General features: G+C 38.7%; 2 protein-coding genes across 2 annotated transcripts; one reads left to right on the forward strand and one right to left on the reverse strand.

Moving 5' to 3' along the window:
* The first annotated feature begins 570 nt into the window (after positions 1–570).
* LOC119786555 (valosin containing protein) lies at positions 571–10,183 on the forward strand. Its single transcript, XM_038290002.1, has 17 exons — positions 571–730; positions 2,638–2,749; positions 2,846–3,018; positions 3,100–3,242; positions 3,330–3,460; positions 3,557–3,688; positions 3,921–4,023; positions 4,121–4,254; positions 4,393–4,528; positions 5,080–5,192; positions 7,403–7,567; positions 7,666–7,788; positions 7,881–8,093; positions 8,470–8,778; positions 8,907–9,062; positions 9,139–9,293; positions 9,482–10,183. Exons 1-17 carry the CDS (start codon positions 714–716, stop codon positions 9,585–9,587), a joined length of 2,421 nt encoding a protein of 806 aa, XP_038145930.1. The 5' UTR covers positions 571–713; the 3' UTR covers positions 9,588–10,183.
* A 1,040-nt stretch (positions 10,184–11,223) lies between these two features.
* Positions 11,224–14,889, reverse strand: akr1a1a (aldo-keto reductase family 1, member A1a (aldehyde reductase)). Its single transcript, XM_038290007.1, has 9 exons — positions 14,803–14,889; positions 14,116–14,216; positions 13,920–14,039; positions 12,810–12,961; positions 12,497–12,692; positions 12,100–12,149; positions 11,863–12,012; positions 11,622–11,781; positions 11,224–11,357 (listed from the first exon to the last, which is right to left on the reverse strand). Exons 2-9 carry the CDS (start codon positions 14,194–14,196, stop codon positions 11,292–11,294), a joined length of 975 nt encoding a protein of 324 aa, XP_038145935.1. The 5' UTR covers positions 14,197–14,216; positions 14,803–14,889; the 3' UTR covers positions 11,224–11,291.
* Positions 14,890–15,109: the final 220 nt, after the last annotated feature.

Consider the following 15,109-nt stretch of genomic DNA (forward strand, 5'->3'; position numbering starts at 1 on the left):
AGTATAGCAACCATGTTGACTATAGTGTTCTATTAAATTGTTAGATTGTATATTGTTAAATATACCCATATTTATATTGCATATATAGATCAAAATATTACATTTGGTGGTCTAGATTGATGGGAACTGATTAAGTGTTATTTAAGAAACTTATTTTTCTAAATTTTGAAATGAAGCAACTGAGCAAAGTATGCTTAGTTATCTAAGGAAGGCATTTAGTCTATTCATAATTACAAAAATCCTGTGGAAGTAAGGTTCATTACATGTTTTGCGTAGATTTATTATGAAAAATTAATGTCATTCTTACATTTTGTCATAAAAGGGGTCAGTTTGTAAAGTCTGGAATGAGTAAACACACATTTTCTGTTTTCAATATCAACGCGGTGAGCGTTAATTGGATGAATGGGATTTGCTATTGAGCCAATAAGAAAAAAGTTGACGACCTCCTTTTTTCCCTTTGTAACTGGCCAAACTTCAGCAGTACCCTCGGTGACTAGTCTCTACGCGTCTGATTGGTTACCGAATTTCACGGAGCGCTGCCAGCCAATCAGAACGTAGGATGTGTGTAACTCATGGTATAACCGTAAAGAAGGCAAAGGAAACCGCTGCTCTTTCGTGTGAATTCACAAGGAACGTTTAGTTGCGATAACCGGTTAAGCTTCTTTAACATTTAGCTAGACTTTATTTATTATCAGCAATTCAGGAGGTCAACCATGGCTTCGGGAGGGGAGTAAGTATATATTTATAATCTTTATATTTTCTGAGCCATTTTTTTTTTGTTGCGATTGGAGCCGTTACCCTTTAAATGTATTACGTTCAAAATGCTAATACATTGCTAGCTAAGCAGTTAATGTATCCTCCGCAGCATTTTCTGGAGGCTAAAAACGTCATAGCAGCTTTACATTGGACTTATTGAGTGGTATTTAAATGTTATCAAAACACTTAGTTTTCCATGATGGGTTAACGGTATTCTGTTGTGTGACTTCACAAAGCGCAGTCATTGCTACTCGTTTGCTAACTTTAGCTTAGCAACACTGTCAAGGCCAAAGCCATCACACTGAAAATCGGCCTATTCAATGACACCGATGTATCTTTTTCGGAGTTGATATAAAACGTTGAACCACTGATATTTCAATTTTACATTTTCCCTCAAAAGTTGGCTTGACAGGCTTAGGACTGTTACTAAACCGACCGATTGAAAATGTGAGGAGCTGCTAGGCTAAACGGTGCACTAGCGCAGGCTAATTGAATTTAGGCGATCGTCAATGTTTTAGACATCTGTTTGCAGTTAGAATAAATCCCTTTAAACGAAGTTTTCTTTAAAAGTATAAAGAATAGTGTCTTGGGATTTGACAAACGATAATGTTATTTCAACGGGGAATCTTTAATGTACGCAGTTAGCGAACAAAGTTTTCTTTTTTCTTTTTTTGTCAGATTCTTTTGCTGTGTCATCTGCGTTCCCCTAGTCGCCAGCCGGTTAGCACCAGGCTAATGCTAGCATGCTGTCAGCGTGAAAGGGAAACTACCAAAACATTCCGGGAAGTTTCTAGAAAAAAATACAACTTATTTATCTTAAACTTGGTGTGATTATTTGAATGTACGAAAAATATTTCGCAATTTTTTTTTTTCTGAATTGTAATATGATGCTTCTTGTGATGTGTAAATGACCGGTTCGAACATATTGGTTAAACATGAGCCAAATGGCTAGAGCAGTATTGCTTATGTGAAAACGTAAACACAAGACGACAGAGAGATATCACCATTTCTTCTTAAAATGAAACCTATATATATATATATATATATAAATAATAAATGATAGTAACACTCTTATAAATTTCGATGTAATTATCCACATTCTGAGACCTTTATGCATTTTATTAAGGGTTAATTGCCTAGTTTGTTATATGATCTTTTGGTTTTGTTTATTAGATCGACTTCAACTGAATCTTACACCAATTGGATTCATGAGAGTTGGACATGTTTATAATGTGGTTTGACTTATTTTCAACACTGTATATTTAAACTACAATGCGTGGAAAAAACACAATGAATAAATCAACATTATGGAGTCGCAAGACTAAAAATACATTAAAAGGGCGCTGTAGTCTGAATATCTACAGATAGGAATGCTGTTTCCTTTTTCATAAATAATAATTATTGACATAAAAATGCTTGATTGTATTTTCATTTCAGATGAGTGTTTCAGGTATTACTCCAACTTTATTCTGGTTCCCTTTTTTGGTTCTACTGGAGATATTTTTGAATATGAGCTAGTATTTATGGAAAATACTCGTTAGTAATAAACTAATGCAAATAGTTATTATACATAAAAAGTAAATTGATTATTTTCATTAAAGAGGGCTGGGACAAAAGAAAGAAGTATCAAGGTCAACAAAAGAATGGATAAATAACATTGTCATTTTCTTTTTGAAATTTAAAATAGCTGGACTTTACTCCAGTTATGTTTTCATACCCTATTGGAATTGCTCTTTCCTAGATGATGCTGAATTCTGTATTTTTTTTTGCCAGCAGGTGTAATTTCCTTTAACCTTTTTATAATGTTAACTCATAGAAAATCTTTGTTCTGATTATTAGATAACATGGTCTAAGTCTTACTTGCGACCGTCTCTTTCATAGATCAAAACCTGAAGATCTAACAACTGCAATTCTTAAGCAAAAGAGCAGACCCAACAGACTGATTGTCGATGAATCGATTAACGAAGACAACAGCGTCGTCTCTCTTTCTCAGGTAATAATTCGGAAGCATTTTTCCCCAACAACGAGATGAACACAGTCAGATTGGGCATTGAAATAATTTAATGACATAATTTTATTGCATCTTAAGGCCAAGATGGACGAGCTGCAGCTCTTCCGTGGTGACACAGTTCTGATGAAGGGGAAGAAGAGACGGGAGACGGTTTGTATCGTGCTCTCAGATGACACCTGCTCTGATGAAAAAGTTCGTATGAACAGGGTGGTCCGCAACAATCTGAGGGTCCGTCTTGGTGACGTCATCAGGTGGGGGGAAATACAATTCTTGTCCAACTTTCCACCTCATGCCTAAATTTTACATCATGCTAAGTAAAATTTCTTCCTCAGCATTCAGCCATGTCCTGATGTAAAGTATGGAAAGAGGATTCATGTCCTCCCTATAGACGACACAGTAGAGGGAATCACTGGCAACCTGTTTGAAGTCTACTTGAAGCCATACTTTCTGGAGGCTTACAGACCAATCCGTAAAGGTGAGTTTCACTGCCCATTGTGCAGGGGCTTTTTGGAATAAGTGGACATATGGGACTGAAGTAATACTCCCCCCTCTTTACTTGTAGGTGATATCTTTCTGGTCAGAGGAGGCATGAGAGCTGTGGAGTTCAAAGTGGTGGAGACCGATCCTTCCCCCTACTGCATAGTTGCTCCTGACACAGTCATCCACTGTGAGGGTGAGCCAATCAGGAGAGAGGTACGAGCACCCTTAAATCATCTATTTACATTTCTTTTTGTTTTGTTTTTTTTGAATGATCGCTGTTAACTGCAAGATGTGATCTTTAATCCCTAGGATGAGGAGGAGTCCCTGAATGAAGTGGGATATGATGACATTGGAGGAGTTAGGAAGCAGCTAGCTCAGATCAAAGAGATGGTGGAGCTGCCTCTCAGACATCCTGCACTGTTTAAGGCCATAGGAGTCAAGGTGAGCACTTATTTTCCAAGTTAAATTCCCCTCTTTTAATTTACTGTAATAGCTGACCTTATTATTGTGAACTGAAATACATAGATGTTACCTGCGACAGACTACCATTTATCACTCAATTTAATTTCTTAAACTTTCAAAACACTTGAGTTTATAAAAAAAAATTCTGGATTAATTGTTTTTACTTTGGATTTTATAAACTTCCCAATACCCATCTATCCCGTCTCCTTAGCCTCCGCGTGGAATTCTTCTATATGGACCTCCTGGAACTGGAAAAACCTTGATTGCCAGGGCTGTGGCAAATGAAACTGGAGCTTTCTTTTTCCTAATCAATGGTTTGTGCTCTTGTTGACGTAACAGCTACCAGTATAAACGTTGCCAGATTTATTAAAAAAGGTCTCTAAAATTAAAGCCTTAATCTCCTGCTTCCAGGTCCTGAGATCATGAGTAAGCTGGCTGGAGAGAGTGAGAGTAACCTGAGAAAGGCCTTTGAGGAGGCGGAGAAGAACGCTCCTGCAATCATCTTTATTGATGAACTTGATGCTATTGCTCCAAAGAGAGAGAAGGTGAGTTTAGTGGCTATAACTCATGTAATAGACTAAAGGTTGCAGCAGTTTGTCCAAAATATTTTATTATCCAGTCTTTTACTACCTTCTGCAAAAATGTTGCTTTTCAAATCGAAGTTGTGTGTTTTGTGTTTTTAGACTCATGGTGAGGTAGAGAGGCGCATTGTCTCCCAGCTGCTGACTCTCATGGACGGCCTGAAACAGAGAGCTCACGTGATTGTCATGGCTGCCACCAACAGACCCAACAGCATTGATCCAGCTCTCAGGAGATTTGGTACTTTTTTTTTTTTTTTTTTTTTTTTTAAGCAGAGGTTCTTTAAAATAGTTTACTTATTAGAGGTGGTGTAACATTCATTTAGTTTTGTTTTAAAACCTGTGATTGCTAGGATTCTCTTCAGCCTAGGTTTGCCTGATACTGTATTTTACCATGGTGGATACCTGCCAGCAGTTTCATATTAACGGCTTTAGGTTGCACTGTGGACTTCTTTACGAGTGTTATTGTCCCTAGAGATTTACTTTCAGTTTTTTTTTTTTGTAAAGGATGGGGGATTCCCTGTAGAACAAAATACTGCTAAACACTGCAGGCTTTTATTTTTTCTAGCTCTGTATTTCGGAGCACACTTGGTCGGCTACATCCATCTCTAAATTTTACATCTATCTCATGATTTATTGGTTCTGATGGCCTTTATATGCTGGGTAGAAAATCGGTTGCTTTCCATTTCAAATGCAGATCTTTCTATGCCACCAAAGAAAAGGTGTTAGTGTCTGAAAAAGCATCTGAAATTTGCTTAGGATCCATCTAAATAAAACTGTCTCCACCTCCAGGACGTTTTGACAGAGAAGTGGACATCGGCATCCCTGACGCAACTGGCAGGTTGGAGATTCTACAGATTCACACCAAGAACATGAAGCTGGCTGAGGACGTTGATTTGGAACAGGTTTGTGCTCATTAAACCTTCTGTTGGGTAATAAAGTAACCGAGCACTTTCAAGGTGTTTTTGCAGTAGATGCCGTTAGCCGACACAGACATTTTTGTGTGATATCTGCTGGCAGCTTATGTTTCTAAATTCGGAGCTTGAACAATGGAGACTAAAATGTGCGCTTCAATTCAGTTTATTTAAACTGGATTGATCCACATCACGTCATTTCATTGCATTGAGTCATTAAATTTGCAGGAATCCCTCTTCCTGGATGAACATTGTATCGTTGACTCGACTGCGATCAGTCACATCTAATACGCATGCAGCAACATTGGAGAGGAAAAACTCCTTTTTAACAGGAAGAAACTTCCAGCAATTACATTTCATACTGAATGAACCTTTTTTCCCCCACTTTATCACTAGTATTGGTGTTAGTGAGGTCGTGCACTCGCGCATGAATCAAGTTGGCAGCAACATCTGATATCTTCTGCAGCTATCGATTTCTTCAGTGAACGCCAACGTTCATATTGTGTTCTGAGCTCTTGAGCATCAGTTTTTTCAGTATTTTTATATTTTTTGTGCTTTTATTACTTGTTCCCTCTGTCCTTGCTCACATCCATTGCTTCTCCCATAGACATCTGCCAAAGGCTCTTTCTTGTTTACCTATTGTACGTATTCACAATATTAGTAGGGTCAATTTATTTTGTTTTTAACTAGACCAAACATAAAATGTAAAACACAATGAATATAATTATCATCATATTCTGTGACAAGTTGCTTTTAAACCTCGTTTATTTTTTATTTTTTGGACTCGTATTGACTTGGGTTATACATAAGCGCAGCATGAAGGGTGGCTCTGATGGCAAGTTAGGATGTGACCCGAAGGCAAACGACTCTGTGACTTTGATACTTGATTTTGGGTGGATGTTGAAGGAATTGGCCTGAGAAGCTTTTTAGGGTAACTTTCAGTGACACAAGCCAACGTAAGCTGTTAGTAACTACACTAGCCTGCTAAATCCTTTATTTACGGGTAAGCCTGTCTGGTACAGAGCCACTAAAAGAGTCGGCAGCAGTACCTGTATTGGAAAGAGGAAAACTACTGCCAGCTGTAATAGGCAATGTTTTTTGTGTGCAACCAACTTCAGTGCACAGTTGCCAGTCTAATGTGTAACGCGACCGGAGTGTGTGCCAGCCTCTCATACATCCTTAAAACGAGTCTAGTGCATGCTATACTCACTACAAACTCTACTCTGCCTTTAGAAAAACCAGTAGAACATGAGTGTTTTTGGCGCTGCTCCAGCCAGAGATGGTTCAGTAAAAAAACAAACAAAAAAAAAACAACCTTTTATTACTATAATGTAGGGTTGTCAAAAGTATCGATACTCAAAAAAGTATCGATACTGAAAAGTTGTATCCGGATACAATACTCATTTTCAAAAGTATCGATACAGTGCTACTACCAGTGGCACCTAAACAGTCATACATCTAAAGTGCAGAATAGAGGAAAATGCACTTTCAGAACACTGTGTGATTGAATAATTCTCTGCACTTTTCAGTTTCTGACTTTTTTTTTGTAACAGGTGCAGCTGCTGAGAATTATTTTTGTTTCTTAACCGGTTTGGCTAGTGTCATTGTTATGTGTGTAAAGCATAGCAAAGGAATGAAAACTTAATTTTAATTTTGTAAGTTTTTTTATCAAGCTTGCTTAATATTGTGCATAGCATACAACCTCAAAATATTGTTCTTATTGTATTTTAATTATCAATCAAAATATTTCTGTTGAAATTTTGAGTTTTTATTCTTGTGGTATCGAAAATGGTATAGAGTATCGAATATTTTCCTTAGTATCGGTATCGAGTTGAAAAGTTTAGTATCGTGACAACCCTACTATAATGCCGATAAAGGTTTTTCCATCTCCTACTGTAAAGACGGTGAATAACTGACAAGACAATCATTGAATATAAATACATGAATAAATAACTGTGCCTGGTTATTCTATCATAGTATATCAGATTGGTGCTTAAAATGAAATGATACAAACGCCCCCAGACCCTCCTTGAGGAGTTTAATCCTCCTCACCTTTCTACCCCAACTTAGTTTTAAAGGTCTTGAAATGCATAGGAAAACGGATCAAACAAAATATTTCTGAAGGTTTTCTCATTTTTGTACACATTTAAAACTAACAAAGGTTCACCGTTCTTAATTGTTCTGTTGCTCCTTTTTTACAGGTTGCCAATGAGACCCACGGCCACGTCGGTGCTGATCTGGCAGCTCTCTGCTCCGAGGCTGCTCTGCAGGCCATTAGGAAGAAGATGGACCTTATCGACCTGGAAGACGAGACAATTGATGCTGAAGTCATGAATTCTCTTGCCGTTACCATGGACGACTTCAAGGTAAACCTGTAATATGATCCTTTCAAATGGGTTTGGATGGATCACTTGGCCAGTAATGGCTGTCTATGTCAATACTAACTCTGTCAACACTGTTTCAGTGGGCTCTGAGCCAGAGCAACCCATCAGCTCTGAGGGAGACGGTTGTTGAAGTTCCCAACATCACCTGGGATGACATTGGAGGTCTGGAGGATGTTAAGAGGGAGCTGCAGGAGCTGGTGCAGGTATGATAATGCAAGACAATTAATCTTGATTGACTTTAGACATGTAATATATTGTCTTATGGTAACGCTGTGGTTTTGTGTGCATAATTCAGTACCCTGTGGAGCATCCAGACAAGTTCCTGAAGTTTGGCATGACCCCATCCAAGGGTGTGCTCTTCTATGGTCCCCCTGGGTGTGGTAAGACTCTGCTGGCCAAAGCCATTGCCAATGAGTGCCAGGCAAATTTCATCTCCATCAAAGGACCTGAGCTGCTCACCATGTGGTTTGGAGAGTCTGAGGCTAATGTCAGAGAGATCTTTGATAAGGTAAGCTGTTTTCCAGGCCAGCCCTTAAACTGGAAACCTCAGGTTCCATCAAATAAACAGAAAATAATATTTTTAAGATGACTGAAAGAAAATCTCCCAAAATTTCTTCTAACGTTAATGTGTTTTAATAATTCTGATTTAGGATTTATATTAAGATTTGTAGAAAATAAAGGGTTCTGAAATAAACTTGGCATCAGTGTTGGATGAGGGGAAAAAAGGACAAACAATTAAATTTAGAAGAGCGTTTTAGAGCTTTGGTATTTCGGCCTTTTGGATACATTTTTTTTTTTTTATATCCTATACTTGAGTCTAAATAGAAAATGTAAAATAACCCTGTGATGGACTTGCTCTATAAAATCGTTGTTCATGTTCTCAGGCTCGTCAAGCCGCCCCATGTGTGCTCTTCTTTGATGAATTGGACTCCATAGCCAAGGCTCGTGGTGGCAATGTTGGAGATGGTGGCGGAGCTGCTGATCGGGTCATCAACCAGATCTTGACAGAGATGGATGGAATGTCCAGCAAGAAGAACGTCTTCATCATTGGAGCCACCAACAGACCAGACATCATCGACCCTGCCATCTTGAGACCTGGCCGCCTGGATCAGCTTATCTACATCCCCCTGCCGGATGAGAAGAGCAGGATCAGCATCCTCAAGGCCAACCTGCGCAAGAGCCCTATCAGCAAGGTGACTATTGGTGACAATGTTGTATTTTTATATATGACAAAGCTCCCTGTATCAAGTTGGTCTTTTTTGGAGTGACTGTATACAGTTAAAACTGACACAAAATATGACACATTGTTTTTGTCCAATAGGATGTGGACTTGGACTTCTTGGCCAAGATGACCAATGGATTCTCTGGTGCTGATCTCACAGAGATCTGCCAGCGGGCCTGTAAGCTCGCCATCCGGGAGAGCATTGAGAACGAGATCCGCAGAGAGAGGGAGAGGCAGACAAACCCGTCAGCCATGGTCGGTGCTTTCCCTGACATTCTGCTCTCTGCTTCTTCTGAACTGCTCATGACAATTTCCATCTGTCTGCTTGTAGGAAGTAGAAGAGGATGACCCTGTGCCAGAGATCAGGAAGGACCACTTTGAGGAAGCAATGCGATTCGCCCGTCGCTCTGTCAGCGACAATGACATCCGCAAATACGAGATGTTTGCTCAGACACTGCAGCAAAGCCGAGGCTTCGGCAGCTTCAGGTATATTTTGATATTTGTAGGTGTTAGCTGGGGGTCCTTTCCTTTTGTAGGATAGAGCAGTTGATCAAAAGTAGCATGTTGCTTGGCAACCATGGCTGTTGAGAACAGTTCCCAAATCGTCTATATTCTGACAGAAAATGATGGTCAGATTCTGGAGTTCATATTTATTCATTTTATTTTTTGCCCAGGTTTCCCTCCAGTACTGCAGGCGGCAGCGGTCCAAGTCACGGCTCAGGTGGAACTGGTAGTGGTCCAGTGTTCAATGAAGATAATGATGACGACCTTTATGGATAAATGCACACTGCCCCACAGTGGTCGGTCCTGGGATCACACCTGTACAAATTCTCACCAGATTCCAAATTTTTAGGACTTTGTGCTTCTTTCATGTGTTCCCCCCTTTTTTTTTTCTTTATTTTGTATAATTTACCTTGGAGAAAGCATGTAGCCACTTGGTTTACCCTGACTTTGGATGTGGGAGGGGGACGGGGATGATGAAAACATAAGGTGAGTAACTATAAACGGGGTCAGAGAGGGCAGGGTTGCCGATTTTTCAGTGGCTACATTGTCTGTATATCACAAAAAAAAAAAAATTAATGGAATGGCTATAGTGATGGGGATTTCTGCTAGACTGAATGACAAACATTGCTGATGACTTTTTTTCTTTTTTAAAATGAGCAGTAGCATTTAATGTATTACAGATTTGTCAAGGTTATGTTGTTGCAAATAAAATCTCACTAAATGGAGAAACTATGTAGGTCTCTAGATTTTTGATTGAATTGTTGGGTTTTTAACACTTAGGTTAAATTTCATTGCTGTTCCTATTTACTGACATGCCTTTAAAACATTAATATTGACGGAGCTAAAAATTGTTCATTAAACACATTGATTTACATGTTTTGGGGGCTTTTTTTGTAAGTTTATACCAAATAAAATTTGAATATTTAATTTGGTCAGTGGGGGGGAAGTTGTGTAATGTTATGGCTTTTGATCATGGGAATAACTTCTGATTTGGCAGCTCTCCAGTAAACACGCATCATTTTTGCTGCTTTTTTTCCCTCTTGCTAAGCAAAGTGGCTAAGACTACAGCTCTCTCTTCTAAGCCACTTCTTAAACTGGCCATGTAAAGTGTCTTGGCCAAGAACAAAAGGGACATCCCTCTGAAATCCTTATCTTATATATTCAGTAAGTAAATTTTCTTAATCTGGAAATAAAGTTACCAGATTCTGGAAAAACAAAAAAACTAGTGGAAAAACAAAAAAACTAGTGCATAATCCTAATTCCTTGAGGTTCAGTGTGAAGTTAAATCAGAAGTTTTGCGCATTGTATCATTGGCTCATTTAGGCTTGTTTTTTTTTTTTTAATAGAGTCCAAAGTTGGTGCAGCCATCTCTTGAGTTTAAAACTCTTTATGCTTTCCTCTATTGGTGACCTCTCTGAGATTATTTAATTTTACAGTAAGACTTTGGTTAGCCAGGAAGTATTGTCACTTGGAGGATTGGATTTTGGCAAGGGAGCTGGAGGCTGTTGGTAAAGCAACGATGGCTTCTCTAAACCTCAGCTGATTTCTATGCCACGAAGCACTGATGCATAATTTAATGTAAATTGAGACCCTTTTCATCTTTGCAGAGCACAAGCTCTCAGGAGGTTGGCATTTCTGTACAAAAATCTCACTGGGTTTTGTTTGGAAGATTTTTTTTTTAAGAAAATGGGCTTAAAGTTAAATACATGACTGTGCAATGGATCTTGATTGTGCGCTGGTTTCATTATTCAGGGACCTTTTAATGTTTCTGGTTATTTGAAGGGCAGTTCTGCCTTTCACCACGTGATGTCACTCTCTCCCACTACCTCCACTAATTTAATACCTTAAATAATAAACATTATTCTGAACATTTTGAATAAATGTTACATGGGAAGAAAAACAAACTAAACTCTTTAAGGTTCAGATTCATTTATTTTGCTATGTCGGTTTTTTGAGAACCATCTTTAAAATGACGATGGCTCAATAAGGATCATGAAAGGGAAAATAAGGATGTTCTCCATCTCTCCACACTCTTTTGCCATCCTTCTGTAAAGAGAAAAAAATATATGTATTCTTATGCTTTATATAACTAATATGTTGCTCTTTTTCTGTTCATTAAAAAAAAAAAAAAAAGAATCAAGACTTTATTGTCCTAAAAGCATTATGAACTTTATGTTGAGACATCTGGCTCAGAAGAGTGACAGAAATAAGGAGGGGTTTGGGTAACCAGGTTAAGAAATGAGAAACATTTGCTATTCAGCTATGGATTAGCATCTCAGACAGATGGACTTCATCATAGCAATGCCTCACCTCCACGGTTGGAATAATAAATCGGGTGTTGCGGTTTAAGGAATTGATCAGCTTCATGTCCTCTTGTGACAAGGAAAAGTCAAACACTTGTAAATTCTCCTGGATTCTGGAGGCTGTCACACTTTTGGGGATGCATACCACACCCCTCTGGACGTGCCACCTGCAAAGTCAGATGATACAGTAACATGACCCCAAGTAACATTAAAGGACAGTTAACTGCAAAGCAAGTGACCAACCTTACCTGAGTACAACCTGAGCAGAAGATTTCTGGTATTTCTGGGCAATGGCTTCGAGTCGTGGATCTTTCAGCAGACTTGGCTCATCGGGGGAAGCCCAGGGTCGGTCTCCACTGCCTAGAGGACTATAAGCCGTCACACAGACTGCTTTAGACCTGGAATAGCAGTGAGAGTATGGAGTCAGCTTTAATGAATGCCTCTGATCTCTGCAAAGGCTAGGATTTCAAGTATAGTGAACTGACCGACAGTGTGACAGAAGGTCTTCCTGAGACAAATAAGGGTGACATTCCACCTGTAGCAAAAATAAGAGATTTGTATAACTTTATGAAACCTTTGATTTATACAGAGCCAGTGTGAGATTTCAACCAAAGCATAAATAACTTAGAAATTGTCTTTTTGGTTTTCTGTACCTAAAATCTGGCATTGAACAATTACTGCCATATTACTAACATATTTTGCTTTATTATTATGTTTTTTTTTCTTTTCACTTTACCAGTATGTAACATATAAAACATTTTCTGCAATAAAAGTCTGGCTCTCTTTTAACCCCCCTACTGGCCTGGTGGCCCTGAGCAACATGTTAGTTTGCCTGCTTTGGTTCACATCTAGATTTATAGTTCCACAAATGTCTGGCTTTACCTGGTTAACCACAGGTTTGTGTCTGGCAATGCTGATGATGTCATCGATCTGCCTTGCGTTGAAGTTGGACAGTCCTATGGCCTTAACAAGACCTTTGTCCACAAGTTTCTCCATAGCCCTCCAAGTATCTCTGTAGTGTGTGTCAGAGTAACAAATGCTCCCATCGTCTCGTCGAGGCATCAGCTCCTTCCCCCGCCTGAAACATCCACATTCTTTTTCAGCACGGGGCTTTATTCCTTACACATCAACGTCGACTCTACACCACAGTATAACAGCTTGGGGAAAAGCTTTAGCTAAAATAACTGCTACTCACCTAAAGGCCATGGGCCAGTGCATGAGGTAAAGATCCAGGTAGGAGAGACCCAGGTGGGCAAGAGAAGTCCTGCATGCCTCTTCAACATCTTCAGGGTCATGCTTGGTGTTCCACAGTTTGGATGTTACAAACACCTCGTCACGCTGCAGGGCCTGAGGTTAAGAGGGCAGTTGGGAAACCCTTCAGGATATACATGTAATTGGTTTTACATTCTCAGTCCGGGGATTTGAAACAATTAATGATTAGTGCCTAGAGTAATTACCTGTTTCTATTTACCAACATACTGACAGATGTTATCAATCATGCTGCAAAATGACTGACTTTTTGTTTGTTTGGTCAAAAAACAAGTTACAAATAATATACCATAAAAATACAGCAGTAATTAACAAATGGAAATTGAATCATGCTAAAAGAATGATAAACAATGGGCCCCCACTAATGTCCTCACGTTAGTTGTGCATATTGCATTATATTGACGAATTCAATCTCCATTGTTCTTTTGCTGTCGTTTTTTTTTTTTTTGTAGAAACTCTCATTGTCCTCTGTTAAATCCATGAAAGATTTGATACTCTAAATGCAAACAATGCCTTGCATATCATTCTTTTTTATTATTATTTTATTTACGTACATATTTTTGGTTTAAAGTTTTACTCTTCTGCAAAGAATTTTGATCATTCTTACCGAACAAAATCAGGAAATGATCAGGTCTGATTTAATGTTAAAGCATGGAAAGAAAATAAATCATCTTTCTTTTTAAACTGTTTATAAAATGTAACATTTTAACCAAACATGCCAAAAATAATTTTGAGTAAAGTTGTTAATTTTTTAACAGAAATTAAATACATTTTTGTACCAGCTGCCTATGCATCGTAACTGTTAACACGGCTTTTTATTCAAAACGCATAAGAAAAAAAAAATCCTGAAGAATATAGCAAAGAGGAAAATAAAATAGTTTTGTCATTTATGCATTGATTTTTATCATTAAGAGTCAAGCTTAGATGCAAGCAAGAAATAAAACGTTTCAAACCCTCTGCAAAGCAAAAACCTGAGCAGTAAGATAAACCTCACTTCACACTGACACCAATAAAATAATTCAATTAAGCTCCTCACCTTCCCTGGACCCACCCAAAGAGCCAGAGCCGCTCCAACCTCCTGCTCATTGCCATACGCAGCTGCACAGTCAATATGTCTGTAGCCACATTCTAAAGCTGCCAGCACTGCCTGCTTCACCTGAGGGTGCATGGTTAAACTTCACAAACAACATCAAAAAGCAGCCTTTGCTTTAATCTCTTAAATCTGTGTATACCTGTCCTGGAGCACTCTTCCAGGTGCCAAGTCCAACCATGGGCATCCTCTGCCCCGATGAGAGAGTCACAAAAGTGCTCATAGTTGAGAACTTGGGAGAACCTGATGGACAAACAGGATCGAATGAATATCTGAGGGCTCCTCTAAACTCATATGGTGGCTGTGGAGATTATTACCCAGTCATCATGACTGTGTTAATACTCTGTTAGTGATTATAGCTCACATCTTGGTTCATTAACTCTGCCCTGCAGCATGGTTATATGAATATATAAGTGGATTTTACATAATACAGAACTACTGCTACTTATTGCAGAGTATGAATCATTTCATATGCAGGCAGCAAACTTTTTACTGACCTACTTACTGTTGTTAGCTGTCTTTACCCTGAATGTAGAGCTTCTGAGATGATTCATAAACCCTTTATAAACACAAGTTTACCCAAAGAAATGGCTGACTCTGCTATATACCATTGGTCACAGTGCAAATTTGCTACTACCCTTCTGATTGAATAATCATCTGCAACATCCTAACCTACCATGTGCACACAATTTGTTCATTAACCACAGATGCAATTTCACATGATTTGGGTCCTGCCCAAATAACTAGAGCCGGCTGCAGACCAGAGAAAGCAATTCAATCTTCCTAAATCTGTCTCAGTAAGTCCAGCTATGAGGGTTTCTGTTCCTACCTGGGAGCACTCGAAGATCCTACAGAGTCTGATGAGACTCGTGTCCAAGTGAATTTCGTAAAGTTGAGGTCAAAGTGTGTGTTTACCCATGGCTGATGATAAAATGTCCAAACTCCAGTTGCTTCAGGTTAAACAGAAACACCAAATTCTCTGGTCTAAATCTGTTGTAATAATAACAGATGTGTATGTATGTATATGTATGTGTGAAACTAAGTTAAGATCTGTTAGAAATACAAAAAAAAAAACAGATTTTCTCAAAAGCACTAGTCCACAGCATTGGAAATAAGAATCCAACTGAGAGGTAAGG

Source organism: Cyprinodon tularosa, unplaced genomic scaffold, assembly GCF_016077235.1.
Source record: "Cyprinodon tularosa strain WSP-4 unplaced genomic scaffold, ASM1607723v1 ctg275, whole genome shotgun sequence".
NCBI lineage: Eukaryota > Metazoa > Chordata > Actinopteri > Cyprinodontiformes > Cyprinodontidae > Cyprinodon > Cyprinodon tularosa.

Excerpts from the sequence above, each read along its gene's own strand:
- LOC119786555 (XM_038290002.1), top strand. Across the intron at positions 4,024-4,120 it reads TTTCTTTTTCCTAATCAATG|GTCCTGAGATCATGAGTAAG; the intron begins GTTTGTGCTCTT and ends TCCTGCTTCCAG. Across the intron at positions 8,779-8,906 it reads GCAAGAGCCCTATCAGCAAG|GATGTGGACTTGGACTTCTT; the intron begins GTGACTATTGGT and ends TTTGTCCAATAG.
- akr1a1a (XM_038290007.1), bottom strand. The coding sequence starts at position 14,196 with ATGAGCACTTTTGTGACTCTCTCATCGGGGCAGAGGATGCCCATGGTT. Across the intron at positions 14,040-14,115 it reads GGAAGAGTGCTCCAGGACAG|GTGAAGCAGGCAGTGCTGGC; the intron begins GTATACACAGAT and ends ATGCACCCTCAG. Across the intron at positions 12,962-13,919 it reads TTTGGGTGGGTCCAGGGAAG|GCCCTGCAGCGTGACGAGGT; the intron begins GTGAGGAGCTTA and ends TCTTAACCTCAG.